Here is a 17,896-nt window from a genome sequence, read left to right on the forward strand (position 1 = left end):
AAACATTTTTTAAGCTGTTATAAAGTATTCTAATTTACTGAGATAATGACTTTTGCGTTTTCATTGGCTGTAATCTATAATCATTAACAGAAATAAACACTTGAAATAGATCACTCTGTGTGCAATGACTATATAATATAGGAGTTTCACTTTTTGTATTGAAGAACTGAAATAAATTAACTTTTTGATGAGAAGCACTTGTACTTTGGAATTTCCATCTAAATATCCAAGTGACGTGACAGATGAAACGCCCGTCGGATCCATTCCCTATAATGATGCAGCAGAGTTATTCTGGGCTCAGTCTGGCCTCTGTTCTGAAAAGAAGGGCAAACGCTGAAGTGCACAAAATTGTGGCAGACGGCACTTTTATCTGCGTCTAAAAAGACGAGTACCACACTGTCAGTTTTTGCCAGGCCTCCCTGTTGCCATCGCAACCATTGGCACCCTGCCCCGTCTCACACAGCCGGATAGGGCACAACTCCTGTGCCATCTCTGACATAACTGTACATTATATTGCACTAAATCGCCTGCAATCTTGATGTACAGTTGTCATTTTTTGGGAAGAGATTAAACTTTTGTAGAAAAACTACCTTTGTGGCTGGTAAAAGTCAACAACCAGCAACTTGGGAGGTAAAAATACGACAGACCATGCAGGTTTTGCAAATGGATTTTTATTATTAATTGACCAGAGTGCGATGGCTCCATAGGAAACCTAAAAAGACAAAGTGGAAAATTATTAGAAAAAAGGCGCACGGAGATCAAGTTTCCACACAATGGTACCATGTAGTTAAATGCAATGTCAAAACAGGTTATACACAGATCTATCACAACTCAGTGTGGGCGACACACTAGGTGTAAATAGGAGAATGCTGTAACACAATAAATCCAGTGTAGTTGGCACGGAGTATACAGCACTTGTGCAAGACACAAAGCCATGTCAACCCTTGGGTGTTTGGTCACCAATTTGCATGGGTTTTTTGTCCTCCCATTTTTAAGCCTAAACCAGGAATGGATTCTAAATACCCCAAAAGGTAGCAACACTGATCACCTGACAAATACTACAGAATTTCTATAGTTGTAAATTTGTAGTGAACCCAGCAGCAGTTGTGCCTTTGCTGCAGGTTTGCCATGGATTTTCCACAGTTTCAAAGTGTGAAACCTATGCCATAAACTGACTGGCTTTTACAGGCCCTTTGTTTCCATGCACATTTAACTTCTGTGTACTCTGTGGTTATAAATCAGTTAAAAAAAAAACTGTACTCTCCAAAGCTCACTGACAAGTTCTCTGCTAACTCATTCCGCAGTTAGCAATAGACCGTGCAACAGAGGCTGAAGAAGGTACAATGTGCAATAGTTTTAACGAATCCAATTTTTTTTTAGCCCTAATACAGGCACATAGATGATCGGATAAGAATAGCCTTTAACCAATTCAAGACCAAGCCTACTAGATTGGCTCCAGACAGTTTTTTTTCATACTTTTGGTTTAAAGAGATGACATTTTTTCTCATGTTTGATTATTTGAATAATGTGGCTTGCTTTTTTTCCCATTATACGTGGAGCCTAATTTTTATGTTATTTTCAGACTTTATTTCCAGATATTGTTGAGAATACAAAAGTAAAAGGTTTCACATTAATTTATTTTTTCATTTCTAAGACCACAAAGGAACAGAACACATTAAAGGTCTTCCCCTTTCTGTAACAATTATTTTTACTAGTAAAAGCAATTTAGATGGTCAGGGACAAGGAGGGGTGGGGGTGGTATGGATTTTTTTTAGTTCACACATTGTATTCTCCATGAAGTCAAATAGTACCTCTAGGGGGCACTTGAACGTTTACATACTTTTTCCTTTCCATCTGATTTTACCTGTCGGTAGGGCTGGTATATTAGCCCCATTTGCAGGGAACATTCAGCCTCCTGTAGCCCCCCAGGACCGGGCAAGCTGATGCTCCCACCGTAAACCCAGAGATCAGACTGCTGTTAGCGCTATGTATACAGCGATAAGGAAGGGAGGGACGGGAAAAAAAAACAACAGTCATTGCCTTCTATATCTTCTAATAAAGATTGTTCATTATTTTGCCACTTGGGCTTTGTTTGCTTCCTTTCTTTTCTTGGTTACATATGATTTTCTGGACATGCCCTTACATATTGGCCCTACACAGGTATCTATTTCTTCTATATAGGGAGTCCGGCTGTATCTGAGCCAGATGTCTGCTTCCGCAGGATCTCGTTTAACTGCTATATGATGAGGCTTAAGAACGTACCGCAGAATACAACATTCACAGCCTATGAGCTGTCTGTCGGCACAGAACTCACTGTTCAAACCAAGTACAGGCGCTCGGTGCTTCATGTAGGGGCCAAATATTTGAGCGCACCTTCCCACCTCCTTGTTTTCCCTCCACATTGTCTTTCTCTAGCTCTATAATGCCAGAGCTGTCAAAAAAGAGCAGAGGGTGGAGATCGAGAGAACACAATTAGGTGGGAAGGTGCACTTAAAGAGTAACCGTCGTTTTGATTTTTAGTTCAGAAATTAATAGTACACGTGAAAATAAGCAACTTTGCAATATATCTTATCAAGAGAAATCTGCTTCTTTCTCCACCAGAATTGATCATTATCAAAATTCTGGTGGACACCAGTGGTTGTCATGTAAAGATTACTATGAGCGCCACCTAGTGGTCGGCGCTCATAGCACAGGACCATTTCTGCTACATACAGGTGATCTGCTGATCATCTGTATGTAGCAGAGGCGATCGGACAGTTGCTGCTTCTAGTCTCCTATGGAGACTATAGAAGCATGCAAAAAGTAAAAAAAACACGTTTTTAAAAATATTAAAAAATATAAAAAAAAGTTTAAATCACCCCTCTTTTGCCCCATTCAAAATAAAATTAAAATAAAAACCCACATACACATATTTGGTATCGCCGCGTTCAGAATCGCCCGATCAATATAAAAAAAAAAGAATCCGATCGGTAAATGGCGTAATGAGAAAAAAATTAGAAACGCCAGAATTAAGGTTTTTTTTGGTCGTCGCAACATTGCAATAACGGGCGATCAAAACATCGGATCTACCCCAAAATGGTATCAATAAAAACTTCAGCTCAGCGCGCAAAAAATAAGCCCTCACCCAGCCCCAGATCCCGAAAAATGGAGACGCTACGGGTCTCGGAAAATGGCGCCATTTTTTTTTATTTATTTTTTCTTAGCAAACTTTGGAAATTGTTTTCACCACTTAAATAAAAATGAACCTATACATGTTTGGTGTCTACAAACTCATAATGACCTGGAGAATAATAATGGCAGGTCAGTTTTAGCATTCAGTGAACGTGGTAAAAAAAAATAAAAAAATAAAAAAAAACATCTGTGGTATTGCACTTTTTTTGCAATTTCACTGCACTTGGAATTTTTTTTCCCGTTTTCCAGTACATAATATGGTAAAACTAGTAATGGCGTTTAAAAGTACAACCTGTCCCGCAAAAAATAAGCCCTCACGTGACCATATTGACCAAAAAAGAAAAACGCTATGGCTCTGGGAACAAGGGGAGCAAAAAACGAAAATGCAAAAACGGAAAATCCCAAGGTCGCGAAGGGGTTAAAATGATTGGCCCCGCTGTGGTGCGCCTGTACTTGGTTTGGATAGTCATTCTGTGCTGACAGAGTCCCTTTTAAGCTGTTCTCAATGGTCCAAAGAGGAATGCTCTCCAGCACCAAAGGAAAGAAGTTACAACTTGGCCTTTATTCATATAGGAGAAAAAAAAATGAAAGAATTGTGCACATATTAGAGAAAAAAGAAAAAAAAAAATGCAAGACCCTAAATTTTAGCTATTAAAGGGTTTTCTACCCGAAAAGCATATGCATTATGGGTTATTTTTAATGCCTGCACAGTCTCCCATTTTTTTCTCCCATATAATTAAAGGCTAACCTGTAATCCTATGGTGCTGAAGAACATTCCCTTTTGGACCATTGAGAGGTATTTGTCCTGGACGACAGACCAGCGACTACATACAAACCACGGACTGTCTAACCTGGAAATCTCCTGGGATACTTATCTCTAACACATAAGTGGTGAGCTAACTGACACTTTCTCCCTTTAACGACCTTGTGATTTTCCGTTTTTTACTCCCCTTTTTTATTTTTCGGTCAATTTGGCCATGTGAGGGGCTTGTTTTCTTGGGGGACAAGTTGTACTTTTGAACACCAACATTGATTTTACCATATAATGTACTAGAAAACAGGAAAAAAATTCCAAGTGCGGTGAAAGTGCAAAAAAGAAAAAAGAAAAAAAAAAGTGCAATTCCACAGTTTTTGGTTTTTTTTTTACCATGTTCACTAAATGCTAAAAATGACCTGCCAGTGTGATTCCCCAGGTCATTCCGAGTTCATAGATACCAAACATGTATAGGTTCTTTTTTTACGTGGTGAAAAAGAGAATCCAAAATTTGTAAAAATAGATAAATTTAAAAAAATGTCGCCATTTTCCAAGACAGGTAGCGTCTTCATTTTTCATGATCTGGGGCGGAATACCATCAGGCTTTTAATACAATATGCATCTATGAAGGAGGATCTGATGGAGGCGATGCTATTTCTCAGAACAAATTCATAGACTTCACAAATGTTATTCAGTACGTTTTTGCTGAAAACTGCCCCTCCCCCCCCCTTACTGCATATTTACAAATTTAATAACTTATTTTGTATTCCAATGAATATATTTTATGTTCTATCTAAATAGCTTGATTATTGCATCATAATAATGACTAAAAGCCTGATGGTACCATTTTACTACAGTAAATGTATCACTTAAAACATGAGTGAGCCATGTATGAGGGAGTCGGGAGTTGGAGTCCGGGAAATTCGTTTGGCTTACCGCCTCCACAGACCTGCTTACAATTGCTCATTTTTCCCTTTATGCCCATCTCTTTTCCATTAGGTCTATGACATCATGTGATTAACTCCTTAACGACCTTGGGATTTTCGTTTTTTTGCGTTTTCATTTTTTGCTCCCCTTCTTCCCAGAGCCATAGCCTTATTTTTTCTAGGCCAATAGAAAATGCGGAACAAGTTGAACGCCATCACTGGTTTTACCATATTGTGTACTGGAAAGCGGGAAAAAAATTCCAAGTGCCGTGAAATTGCAAAAAAAAAATGCAATTCCACTGTTTGTTTTTTTACACCACGTTCACTAAATGCTAAAACTGACCTGCCATTATTATTCTCCAGGTCATTACGAGTTCATAGACACCAAACATGTATAGATTCTTTTTCATTTAAGTTAAAAATCCAAAAGTTAGTTAAAAAAAAAAATAAAAAATGGTGCCATTTTCTGAGACCCGTATCGTCTCCATTTTTCGGGATCTGGGGCCAGTTGAGGGCTTACTTTTTGTGCATCTAGCTGAAGGTTTTTATTGACACCATTTTGGGGAAGATGTTTTGATCGCCCATTATTGCATTTAATTGCTATGTTACGGCGACCAAAAAAAACTTAATTCTGGGGTTTAGAATTTTTTTTTTCTCATTACGCCGTTTACCGATCGGATTAATTCTTTTTTTATATTGATAGATCAGGAGATTCTGATCGCGGCGATACCAAAGATATGTATGTGGGGGTTTTTTTTTAGCATTTTATTTTGAATGGGGCGAAAGGGGGGTGATTTAAACTTATTTTTAAAAACTTTTTTTTTTTTTTTTTTTTTTTTTTTTTACACTGTCTGCAATAGTCTCCATAGGAGACTAGAAGCAGCAGTTGTCAGATTTCTTCTGCTGCATACAGGAGATGAGCAGATCACCTCTATGCAGCAGAAATGCTCCAGTGCTATGAGCGCCGACCACTGGGCGGCGCTCATAGGAATCAGGACATGACAACCACAGGGGTCTGCTGCAGACCCCGGGTTGTCATGCAAACCCATCTGTGACCCGTGATCATGTGACGGGAAAACCGATGGGCGGAGCTAATGCCGCTCTTCCGGCGCGGTGCTGTTAAATGCCGTTGTCAGAGATTGACAGCTGCATTTAACTGGTTAACAGCCGCGGGTTGATCGCGATTCCACCCGCAGCTGTTGCGGGCACATGTCAGCTGTATAAATCATAAGTCATGCGAACCGGGGGTGATGACCTGGGGAGTACAAGTACGCCCCAGGTCATAAAGGGGTTAAAAACTGACTAGCTGAATCCTTCTAAGCTCTATGTAGAAACAGGAGGTACATTTTCCCTGTAACAGTCATGAGTCACTGCAAAAGTCCCTGGCGGGGGAGGAGGGAGCAACTGGAGATGAAGAGGGGAATGACAAATGCAGGAACAAGACATTTCCCATTTCTACATAGAGCAGAGAAAAGAGAAGAATTATCTGGGTAGAAAGGGAAAATGAGAAATTGAAAGTACACAGTGCTGTATGATATGATGACTGCAACATATTAAGAGGATAAAAACTTTGATGGGCGTGCTTCTTTAAGCTGTTTTCGCACAATTTCTTGTACCAGTGTCCTGTTCCTCCTTTTCTCCTGTGGATCTACAGCAATGTCTGTTTAAGGTAGCAGTATGCACCAAAAGTGAACTATTTTCTTGCATCCATTCTTGTTGGAATGTATTTTTTGCACTTTATTGGATTTTAATATTTCTATTTCAAGAATAAATTTGTCAGGCGTTTCAATTGTCTGAACAATGAAGTAGTCAAACTGTTGTTGTGCCCATAATGCAGCTTAAGCCCAAATTATTGTATAACTAAAACGGGTCCTGTCCACCCCCTCTAAGAACATAGCATTTGGCAGCTTCACGCCCGCCCCAGGCTGACCAGTTTGTCGGGTGAATTCTCCTTCTAGAAAACAGCAAAGCCCCCACTATTAGCTGCACCTCAAGCCAGGTGTAATTCACATAAATGAGGATGCTTAAGTTCCCTCAACAAGAAGTGTGAAAGGTGTTTGCAGCAGGGTGTCCGCTGTTTTATAAAGCCACAACTGTGCCCACACGATCCCTGCAATGCAGAGCACCAAGTACATGGAACCATAAATTTACTGCATCTGTCACCGAAAGGCTGAAAGTGGTCTCCTAGTTACAGCTCTCCATGCATTACATAATGGGCCATGCAACGGAGCGCGGCCGCTGCCTGAGGAAAAGCCTGCAGGACCCCAGCTCCATTCTGGAAGGGGCCGTCTGAGGAATCGTATTCCAGCAGACTCCTAGAATAGAGCGAGTCTGTGCAGCCTCTGCTCGTGTGCAATGTGCACGCAGCCGCCACCATCTGTGACCCAACAGGTATGCATCATCAAAACACTGACAAAGCAATACACGCTAGGTGAATGTCTCATCAGGAACCATAGTCCCTTCTGAGAAACGTTACAGTCCATATGAAGGGTTGTCCATTAGCCTATAGTATAAGTGGTTGCAGTACAGCATCAGGACTGAATGATCCATGGGATAGTCACTATCTGACTCACCAACTGTTAACCATCTGTACACATTTTACAGCTCCTGTACAGTAACAGGTCATGAGTGGACAGTCCACCAACCTCTGCGTGCGCAGCCTATGGGTCAGGGGCAGGACAGTCCACCACCCTCTGCGTGCGCAGCCTACAGGTCAGGGGCAGGACAGTCCACCACCCTCTGTGTGCGCAGCCTACAGGTCAGGGGCAGGACAGTCCACCACCCTCTGCGTGCGCAGCCTACAGGTCAGGGGCAGGACAGTCCACCACCCTCTGCGTGCGCAGCCTACAGGTCAGGGGCAGGACAGTCCACCACCCTCTGCGTGCGCAGCCTACAGGTCAGGGGCAGGACAGTCCACCCCCCTGCGTGGGCAGCCTACAGGTCAGTGGCAGGACAGTCCACCCCCTGCGTGGGCAGCCTACAGGTCAGGAGCAGGACCGTCCCCCCCTGCGTGGGCAGCCTACAGGTCAGGGGCAGGACAGTCCACCACCCTCTGCGTGCGCAGCCTACAGGTCAGGGGCAGGACAGTCCACCCCCCTGCGTGCGCAGCCTACAGGTCAGTGGCAGGACAGTCCACCCCCCTGCGTGGGCAGCCTACAGGTCAGGAGCAGGACCGTCCCCCCCTGCGTGGGCAGCCTACAGGTCAGGGGCAGGACAGTCCACCACCCTCTGCGTGCGCAGCCTACAGGTCAGGGGCAGGACCGTCCCCCCCTGACTGCGCAGCTTCTGCATTCTCAATCTTAACAGCCATCATATTGGGGCAGCACTCCAATACTGGCACAGATGTTACCGGCAGACAGAAGCTGCCTGTGTCTACTGCTCCCCTGACAAGACACGGGGAGCTGTAATACCAGCCGGTAATAAACTTAGTTACCTTAGTTCATCCTCTTTATCAGTCTGTTGATCTGGTCTTCCCTGTTTCCTGCATCTCCACCTTCCACAAAGTGTGTGGTTTTCTTCTTCATACCACCCCTGGGGGAAGACAGCTTGAAAGGCCAGAGGAAGTTGTTTGCGGATTTGAAGTTTTTGCCGACTGTGTAGATCTCATGGATCAGATCTTCGACACAAATGATGCCTTGCTTGCCTGAGAAGAAGCAAAACTCTTAGTATGGCCTTAAGAATTGTCACTGAAGACTGATACGGTAAATCAGGTCAACAACCAATCCAAGTGTCTGATCAGGAACACTCCATAGAGTCATCATACACAGTGCAAGTGAGCAGACGGTTACACTGAGGACTGATATACATTTTACATGGCATTTCTACATGCGTCAAACACAGATTTTTCAATGCATTTCACCTTTTTCATTACAAAAGAAGTGATTCTGCAGAAAAAAAATCCCCATCTCCTTAGCTAGTACGGTGTTCCACTGCAGATTTTATGCAGAGAGCTGCACAAAATCGGCATCTCGTTTATTTCCCCTTAGATCGGGATGGGACAGATCGCTGCACTTCAGTAGCCAGGTTACAGCTCACAAATATATCTATAGTCACTAGTAACCCACGTCTGCCCTAAATATATATTCCTCCCTAACCTAGTATATAGTTGTACTAAGCTAAGGAGAATCCATCAGACACAACATACCAAGGTGCCGCTCAATGTAAGAGTTCTGAGTCAGAGGAATACGCTGCTTCTTAATCTTCAGGTAACCTCGCTTGTAGATCAACGTCTTCACTGACTTCAGATTGGGATAACTGAAATACAACACGACATTGTCACATGAAAAGTCGCAACAGACATTCTCCCAATGTACTGCAGCTTTTTCCAATCTGCCATGGACATCTACATTGATGGGCTGTGGTTTATAAGTCACCAACATGGGGCAGGGTGCACCTCTAGAAACTCCTGAATAAAGAGTCCATAGCCCTTATTAGCCTGCCCCTGAGCTGCCCTTACAGCATATCAAGGGGACAGATCAGCTTTAATCATTTTATACAGAGAGGACACGAACTGGAGGAATCATTCATTATGGGAACGGGAATGTTTTGGTAAAGTCGGCAGCACATCACTCACCCCCAAGCAATATAGGGCTCCACCAATCTGAGCATATTGATAGAAGTCTTGTTGAGCTTCACGAAGGTGCCGTTGAAAATCTGACGCAAACGGAGGAGTTGCAATACTTTACGGACCTTTGGGCTGACACCATTGATACTGGAGAGAAAAAAAATGAAATAAAAGGTTATTTATTGTTAAGTCGGACAGCAGGGGATCACAGCTGATTATTTCTTTGAAGTAAAACATTGTTTAAAAATAGGTAGGGAAATGTTTTAGCTCACAAAAAGATCCCCGGCTGTAATGTCAGCATATTCACCTGCTTCCTCCCCTGTGCTATGATCAGACCATGTTCCTGTACGGTCAGACACAGCCATTACACAGGGGAACATTTATAAGAATCTCAGCACAGGAACATTTTATTTAAACACATCCAATTGTGGAAGTTATTATTATTCCAACATCTATTGATTAAAATCAACTTTCGTTTGTGTGAAAACCCCTTTAACCCCTTAAGCCCCGCGGGTGGTTTGCACGTTAATGACCGGGCCAATTTTTACAATTCTGACCACTGTCACTTTATGAGGTAATTACTCTCGAACGCTTCAACGGATCCCCCTGATTCTGAGATTGTTTTTTCGTGACATATTGTACTTCATGATTGTGGAAAAATTTCTTCGATATCACTTGCGTTTATTTGTGAAAAAAACGGAAATTTGGTGAAAATTTTGAAAATTTTGCAATTTTCAAAATTTGAATTTTTAAGCCCTGAAATCAGAGCGATATGTCACACAAAAGAGTTAATAAATAACATTTCCCACATGTCTACTTTACATCAGCACAATTTTGGAACCAAAATTTTTTTTTGTTAGGGAGCTATAAGGGTTAAAAGTTGACCAGCGATTTCTCATTTTTCCAACAAAATTTACAAAACCATTTTTTTAGGGACCACATCATATTTGAAGTCACTTTGAGAGGTCTTTATGACAGAAAATACCCAAAAGTGACACCATTCTAAAAACTGCACCCCTCAAGGTGCTCAAAACCACATTCAAGAACTTTATTAACCCTTCAGGTGCTTCACAGGAATTTTTTGAATGTGGAAGAAAAAAAATGAACATTTAACTTTTTTCACAAAAATGTTAATTTAGACCCAATTTTTTTTATTTTCACAGGGGTAACAAGAAAAAATGGACCCCAAAATTTGTTGTGCAATTTCCCCTGGGCACGCAGATACCCAATATTTGGGGAAAAAATACTGTTTGGGCGCACGGCAGGGCTCGGAAGGGAAGGAGCGCTATTTGACTTTTTGATTGTAAAATTTGCTTGAATAATTAGCGGACGCCATGTTGTGTTTGGAGAGCCCATGTGTGCCCAAACTTTGGAGCTCCCCCATTTTGGAAACTAGACCCCCCAAGGCACCTTTCTAGATGCATAGTGAGCACTTGGAACCCCCAGGTGCTTCACAAATTGATTCGTAACAATGAAAAAGTGAAAAAAAAAAACACTTTTTCATTTTTATGAATCAATTTGTGAAGCACCTGAGTGTTCCAAGTGCTCACAATGCATCTAGATAGGTGCCTTGGGGGGTCTAGTTTCCAAAATGGGGTCACTTGTGGGGGAGCTCCAATGTTTGGGCACACAGCGGCTCTCCAAACGCAACATGGTGTCGCTAACAATTTGAGCCGATTTTCCGTTAAATTTGTTAGAGGACACCATGTTGCATTTAGAGAGTCCCTGTGTGCCCAAACATTGGAGCTCCCCCACAAGTGACCCCATTTTGGAAACTAGACCCCCCAAGGCACCTATCTAGATTCATAGTGAGCACTTGGAACCCCAGGTGCTTCACAAATTGATTCATAAAAATGAAAAAGTGTTTTTTTTTTCACTTTTTCATTTTTACGAATCAATTTGTGAAGCACCTGGGGGTTCCAAGTGCTCACTATGCATCTAGAAAGGTGCCTTGGGGGGTCTAGTTTCCAAAATGGGGTCACTTGTGGGGGAGCTCCAAAGTTTGGGCACAGAGGGGCTCTCCAAACGCAATGTGGTGTCCGCTAACAATTTGAGCCGATTTTCCATTCAATTTGTTAGCGGACACCATGTCGCGTTTGGAGAGCCCGTGATGTGCCTAAACAGTGGAGCTCCCCCACAAGTGTCCCCATTTTGGAAACTATACCCCTCAAAGATTTTATTAAGGTGTATAGTGAACATTTTGAACCCAGAGGTACGGCACATTATTTGTTTACATTAGGTCATCATATTGAATAAGTTTTCATTATTCTTGAGCGCAAGTGCTCGCTACTTGAGTTTGCATCGGGTACTCAGGTATGCACCATGTACAGCGTGTGCTCGAGTGACATGCTCGAGTCCCTGCTCCGCATGTTTCACGGTTATTAGACACCCAAAAAAAAACATGCGGGGATCGCTCGTGCATGGCAGGCAATCCCCGTAAAGTTTTTTGGCCGCGAAGCATATGGGGCAGAGACTCGAGCATGTCACTCAAATACCCACGATACTAAATGCATACCAGAGCACCCGATGCAAACTCAAGTAGCGAGCACTTGCTCTCAACACTAGTCGCCATATCGTCATCTTTTTTTCTTACTTTTGAAAAAAATCCCAACCCCAGCCCTAACCCTAGCACAACCCTAGCCCCAGCACAACCCTAGCCCCAGCACAACCCTAGCCCCAGCACAACCCTAGCCCCAGCACAACCCTAGCCCCAGCACAACCCTAGCCCCAAACCCAGCCCTAACCCTAGCCCAATCCTAACTCAAGAGTTTATTTTTGACGCCGTTCCTTGTGCGGTATAAGTGATTAGACGACTTTATTCTTCGGGTCGGTGTGATTACAGCAATGCCAGAATCATATGGGGTTTTTATGACTGACAGCTGTCACACACTAAAAGACGCATTTTTTGTAAAATCTAGTTTTTGCATCGCCATATTTTGAGAGCTATAATTTTTCCAAATTTTGGCAGACAGTCATGTGACGGCTCGTTTTTTGCGGGATGACTTGACGTTGTTATTGGTGCCATTTTCAGGCACGTGACATTTTTTGATCGCTTTCTATTCCGATTTTTGGGAGGCAGAATAAACAAAAACCAACAATTCAGGAATTGTTTTTTTTTTTTTTTTTTTTATTCTGTTCCGCGTGTGGTAAAATTGATGAGGCAGCTTTACTCTTCGGGTCAGTACGTTTACAGCGGTACCACATTTGTATAATTTTTCTATGTTTTGGCGCTTATACACAATAAAAGCTATTTTATAGAAAAAAATATTTTTTAGTATCGCTTTATTCTGAGAGCTATAACTTTTTTATTTTTCGGCTGATGGAGCTATATGGCGGCTTGTTTTTTGCGGGACGAGATGACGTTTTCAGCGGTATCATTTTTATTTATATGCGTCTTTTTGATCGCGTGTTATTCCACTTTTTGTTTGGCGGTATGGTGATAAAGCATTGTTTTTTGCTTGGTTTTTTTTTTTTTTTTTTTACCGTGTTCACTGAAGGGGTTAACTAGTGGGACAGTTTTATAGGTCAGGTTGTTCCGGACGCGGCGATACCAAATATGTGTACTTTTATTGTTTTTTTTTTATTTTTTTTATAATAATATTTATTGATGGGTACATTATATTTTTATTTTTGGTGTATTATTTTTTTTATTTTTTTATAATATTTTTGCACATTTTTTTTTTTTTTTTTTTTTCCACTTTCACACAGTTTATACACTTTATTACTTTGTCCCACTCTGGGACTTTCACTTTTTTTTTTCTGATCGCCTGCATGGCACAGGAATGGAGCACCATCCCTATGCCATGAAGGCTGTCAGAAGTGCACAGTGTGAAGATTGCTTGGAGATGCACTGCGCATGTCCAAGCAATCTTCCTGCTCTCTGGTGACCCGGATGTTGTCATGACATCGGGTCGTCATGGCAACACCCGGGAAGCCTTTGCAGACTGCGCTGGAAGCCGGAAGAGGAGGTGAGTATCGGCGATCACCTCCCCTTGCCCCCGCAATGCCGCGATCGACTTCGATCGCAGCATCGCGGGGGTTAATGTGCTGGGAGCGGTGCGTGACCGCTCCCTGCACATAGTACCGGGTGTCAGCTATGACAATCAGCTGACACCCGGCGGCGATCGCGCCCGCACAGCCTGTGTGCGCGCGCGATCGCCATGACGTACTAATACGGGTCTGGCTCTTAAGTCCCAGGGCACAGACGCGTATTAGTACGTCAGATGTTATTAAGGGGTTAAAGAGGCCGTCCACTAATTTTTCAGGATAGGTCATCGATGTCTGATTGGTCGGGTACGACACCTGGCACCCCCGCTGATCAGCTGTTCTGTGTCGGTGGCAAAGGCACCAGTACTCACTTGCGGAGCTACTCCGTCTACTTGTAGTGGCCACAGCAGAGTACTACACATGCGCCTCCTATTCAAATCAATAGAAGATGGATGCGTAGTACCCTGCCACCACCACTATCAGACGGAACAGCTCTGGAACCGAGCAGTTCCGGCCAGCGGCCGATGACACCAATAACAGCTGATTGGCGGGGCTGCCGTGTGTCTGACCCTGACCGTTCAGATATTGATGGCCTATCCTTAGGATAGATCATCACTGAAAAAGTAGTGGACAACCTCTTTAAGTGGTGTGTAATGTGAACAAGTGCAGGCACCAAGTGAATTAAGCCCTTGATGCCATACAATGCAAATATTAGGACACTGACAGCTGGATGACAAGATAACTGGACCTATTACACCAAGTGCACAGTTCTGTTAATCATCTTGCATCACCAATGAGGTGCCTTTCATTGCCAGGGACAGCTCCTGAGGGTACAAATGAATGTCCATAAACCGCCGTAACATAGATAACCAATATAAGCTAAATCCTATGTTCATACAGATGAACAGTCTGCAGCCAGCACACCGACGACGTGAACAGACAGCTAAAGACCAGAGTTAGCACTTTTGCCGACCAATACAGGCTATCACAGTAACACCAGAGACGCCCTACTGCCCCATTACTCACTTCCCAGTGTCCAGCTCCAGCAACTGGAACCAGAAGTCCTTGCAGAGATTATGAGAATGAGCTACTATCACTTGCCATGCTCCTCCATTGGTTGGCACTGAACACAGATTTGTAGAGATCAAGTGTTGGAATTAAATAACAGGGGCACAGTTTCGTTTATTCAAGTCCCGACACTTCTGGGAGCCCTAGTGATCGTGAAAATATATGGAATGCAGCATGAGGTCACTGAAGTTTTTTCCTACATGGAGGCGATCAGCAATGCAGAGGCCGAGTATAGGCCCCATTTAAGTGAAAGAGACTGGCGCTAAGTCTCTGCAATACAATGTAGGGGAAACTTAGAAGGGAACACTGTGCCACATCAGGAACACTACCATATGATCACTCAGGACGAATGTGCTACAGAATTTCCAACCAGATTTGCAGAATATCCGCAGTGTAATACAGTGGCAGTAAAATGGATAAGATACTTCCAGATCTCATCCACTCGCTGCAGAAATTAATCTGCCGTGCATGGTGTGAAATCTGCATCAGAGTCCAGGACAGATTCTGTGCAAAATCCAGTTAGGATCGTGTGTGTGAATGTACCCTATAATATTTAGCTCACTAAAGTAACAAGATACAGCCTGAAGCCACATCCACACAAGATTCTTACCCGCGAATTCTGATGACAAAAGCCAATTTGGGCTCGGCAGGGACATAGTAGTTTCCAGCTTTTCGGGCCATTCTTGCCATACGCAGCTCCTTTCTGTACATCTGCCTGTACTCCTTGTAGTAGTTCTCTGCCCTCTTGTAGATGATCTTCCTTTTTTCCTTACGGACCTGTCAGAGATATATACTGTAAAGCACATTCCCAAACTACAACTCTATGCAGGAATGCTCACCCCCTGACACACAGCAGGCGGTTACTCCTCACCTTTTTATCTTTCAGGACCTTCTTGATCCTTTTGGCCTTGGCGACCGCATAAGCCTTGCGCTTTTTCACAAGGCTTTCTGGAACAGATGGCAACTTTTTTCCTCTGCAATAGAAGATCTTTGTTACCTTCACGTTTTACGTTAAAAAAATGCACCGTAAACAACGCCCATTACTTCTCATGAGCACACTATGTGTGGGGGGCTACAAATCTTAACCACTTATTCCATAACACCAACAAGATGCACAGCACGTCACAATTGGGGAAGATAAGGCAAGTCGCTAGCCATAAGACCTCATAATCTAAAGTACATTGCATATATGTAACACATACAGAGAAACTAAACTTTTGAGCTCATGTTTGATGTGTAATAACCACTATTCAGTACTATTGATCAGTGGTAGGACTGGGTCTTCAGATCCCATTGATGGGACAGAAGCACTTAGCTTAAAAAGGTTGTCCCCTAACTTTTACACTGATGACCTATCGTTAGGATAGGTCATAAATGTCTGATCAGCCTGGGTCCAACACCTTGCACCACCGCAGATCAGCTGTTATCGCATTCGGCAGCCGGATGTACTCACTTCATGAGATGCTCAGTCTACTTGTAGTGGCTGCCGCACGGTACTGCACATCCGCCTATTCAAAGCAACAGGAGGTGGATGTGTTGTACTACAAATTTTAACAATACTACAGGAGAGTTTAGTTCTCCTGTGATAGCAGGACTTCTGCAGTTTCTATCAAGGAATGTTTAGTGGATTTAAGCAAAAAGATTTGCAGGACCCTCTGCCGCTGAACCAGAGCCTTGTGAACCTACTTTTAACTGCGGCACCACTTCTAATTACTAGATCAACATGACATCATCATTGCTGTGTGATGCCAAGCCTAGTAAGTAGAAGCAGCGCGAGGGCTACAAGAGGTAGGGGGTCTGCAGGGCTCTGGGAGAGTGGCCACAATGCTGATGTGTCTGCTCAACTCTAATGTGTATAATGTAAAGAGACATTCGGCACTCCTAACGTGTGCAGAGGAGCCCAAGTGATCAATATAGATATAACTTGGCTTTCATGGGTTACAGTGAATGAAAAAGTTTGTTTAGGGATTCTTTATAGTTTAACAGTCCTACAACTGGACCTTTATCAGAACTGATCGCTGCTGGAGTCATTGACTAGGATGGCACTCGAGTCTGTGCCGCATGTGCCTACAGGATGGCGCTCTTCTCTCTAATGTGTAGAGATAAAGGGTTACTCCTGTACTGGTAAGTGATGGGATATAGCTACAATGTACCCTCACCGCCATCGCTCCAGGACCACCCACCCGTCCCCAGGCTGCAGGGGGCACAGATTGTTATATGCATCGAGCACTATGCCACTTACTAAATGTGAATAACCCTTTAACTGTTGACTCGCCAAACCTCAGCACAGAGCAATAGGCTAAGTCTGTATACAGAGAGGACACAGGGCCTGTGTATAGGGAGCAGCAGACTGCATCCATGTAAGGGGCCTGGGCATATACAGGGCGCCTCCTCACCAGGCTGACACCCGTGTGGCCGGGCACACAGCGGCTCTGATGCAGGATACAGCAGGGCTCGCCCAGCACCAGGCCGCGGCACAAGCCGGCTAGGGTCGAGTTCAGACATCAGCGGTAAATCCAGAGCCAGAACCCTCGGACATCCTGCAATAAAGCGCACACTATACTCTCCATCGTGTCTGCCATCTATGCGGCAGGACAGACTACGCGATATCACTATATAACCGCAGGATGCCGGCGGATGAACCAGAGGCCATGATATACTCACTCTGTCCCCGCCATCTTCACCACCGGAAAAGAGGGTAACACGCATGCGCGATGGAAACTTAACCACGCTGCGATGGAACGTCATTTCCGTGCGCGGCAGGCTGCGCAGTGGGATGACGTGCGCTGTGCAGGAAGTGACTGGGGGGCTTCGGGCGCGCGTGCATGGCTGGGGAAGGCGCGCGGTGATTGACCCTCAGCCGATGTGATCGGCGGCATGTCTGTAGTAGAGATTACGAGAGTTTCAGCAGTAACCAACCAGATTCCAGCTTTCATTTGTTTAGTGTAACTTCGACGGTGAAAGACGTGATGTGATTGGTTGCTGTGCAAAGTGAACGTGGTGCCGGGGTCTGTGCAGCGTTACGTGTTTGCTCTTTCTTTCCTCCATAGCTGACATGATATCAGGGCTGAGCCTCTGCGCCGCTCTGGGAGCTTCTCCCAGCATGTAACTTAGTGGGGTCATCTGACTCCGCTCACTTCTGTATTGGGGCGTGATCCTGTCGCCACTGACCCCATTAAAAGGTTTATCCAACAATAAAAAGATCTCTAGCTATATTTAACATGTTTAGCTATGGACTGATTGAAAATACAAAGCAGCGGTATAGTCCTCTTCCTGCGGATACAGCACAGGCCGCTATGGAGGTGTCCGCCTGCTCCGAGAGCACTGGCTGCCCCGTTTTTAGCCTCAGCAAGAGATTGGTTGCAGCGGTCCGGTGACTAGAGCAGCGCATCATTGGATGTATTGGGCTGAGACTTCTAGATGGGC

At 43.8% G+C, this 17,896-nt stretch overlaps 1 protein-coding gene across 1 annotated transcript; it reads right to left on the reverse strand.

Moving 5' to 3' along the window:
• Positions 1-655: 655 nt before the first annotated feature.
• RPL7 (ribosomal protein L7) lies at positions 656-17,248 on the reverse strand. Its single transcript, XM_073679446.1, has 7 exons — positions 17,135-17,248; positions 15,342-15,444; positions 15,081-15,247; positions 9,425-9,562; positions 8,996-9,105; positions 8,285-8,494; positions 656-712 (listed from the first exon to the last, which is right to left on the reverse strand). The coding sequence occupies exons 1-6, from the start codon at positions 17,146-17,148 to the stop codon at positions 8,286-8,288; spliced, it is 741 nt and encodes a 246-aa protein (XP_073535547.1). The 5' UTR covers positions 17,149-17,248; the 3' UTR covers positions 656-712; position 8,285.
• Positions 17,249-17,896: the final 648 nt, after the last annotated feature.

Source organism: Phyllobates terribilis, unplaced genomic scaffold (genome assembly GCF_046119375.1).
Source record: "Phyllobates terribilis strain yellow unplaced genomic scaffold, ASM4611937v1 Scaffold_4__5_contigs__length_816908805, whole genome shotgun sequence".
Lineage (NCBI taxonomy): Eukaryota > Metazoa > Chordata > Amphibia > Anura > Dendrobatidae > Phyllobates > Phyllobates terribilis.

What these genes read in the sequence shown, in the direction of transcription:
- RPL7 (XM_073679446.1), bottom strand. An exon ending in TTTGTCATCAGAATTCGCGG is followed by an intron (nt 9,563 to 15,080) that starts GTAAGAATCTTG and finishes TTTTCTCTCCAG; the next exon opens with TATCAATGGTGTCAGCCCAA. An exon ending in GAGCCCTATATTGCTTGGGG is followed by an intron (nt 9,106 to 9,424) that starts GTGAGTGATGTG and finishes GTTGTATTTCAG; the next exon opens with TTATCCCAATCTGAAGTCAG.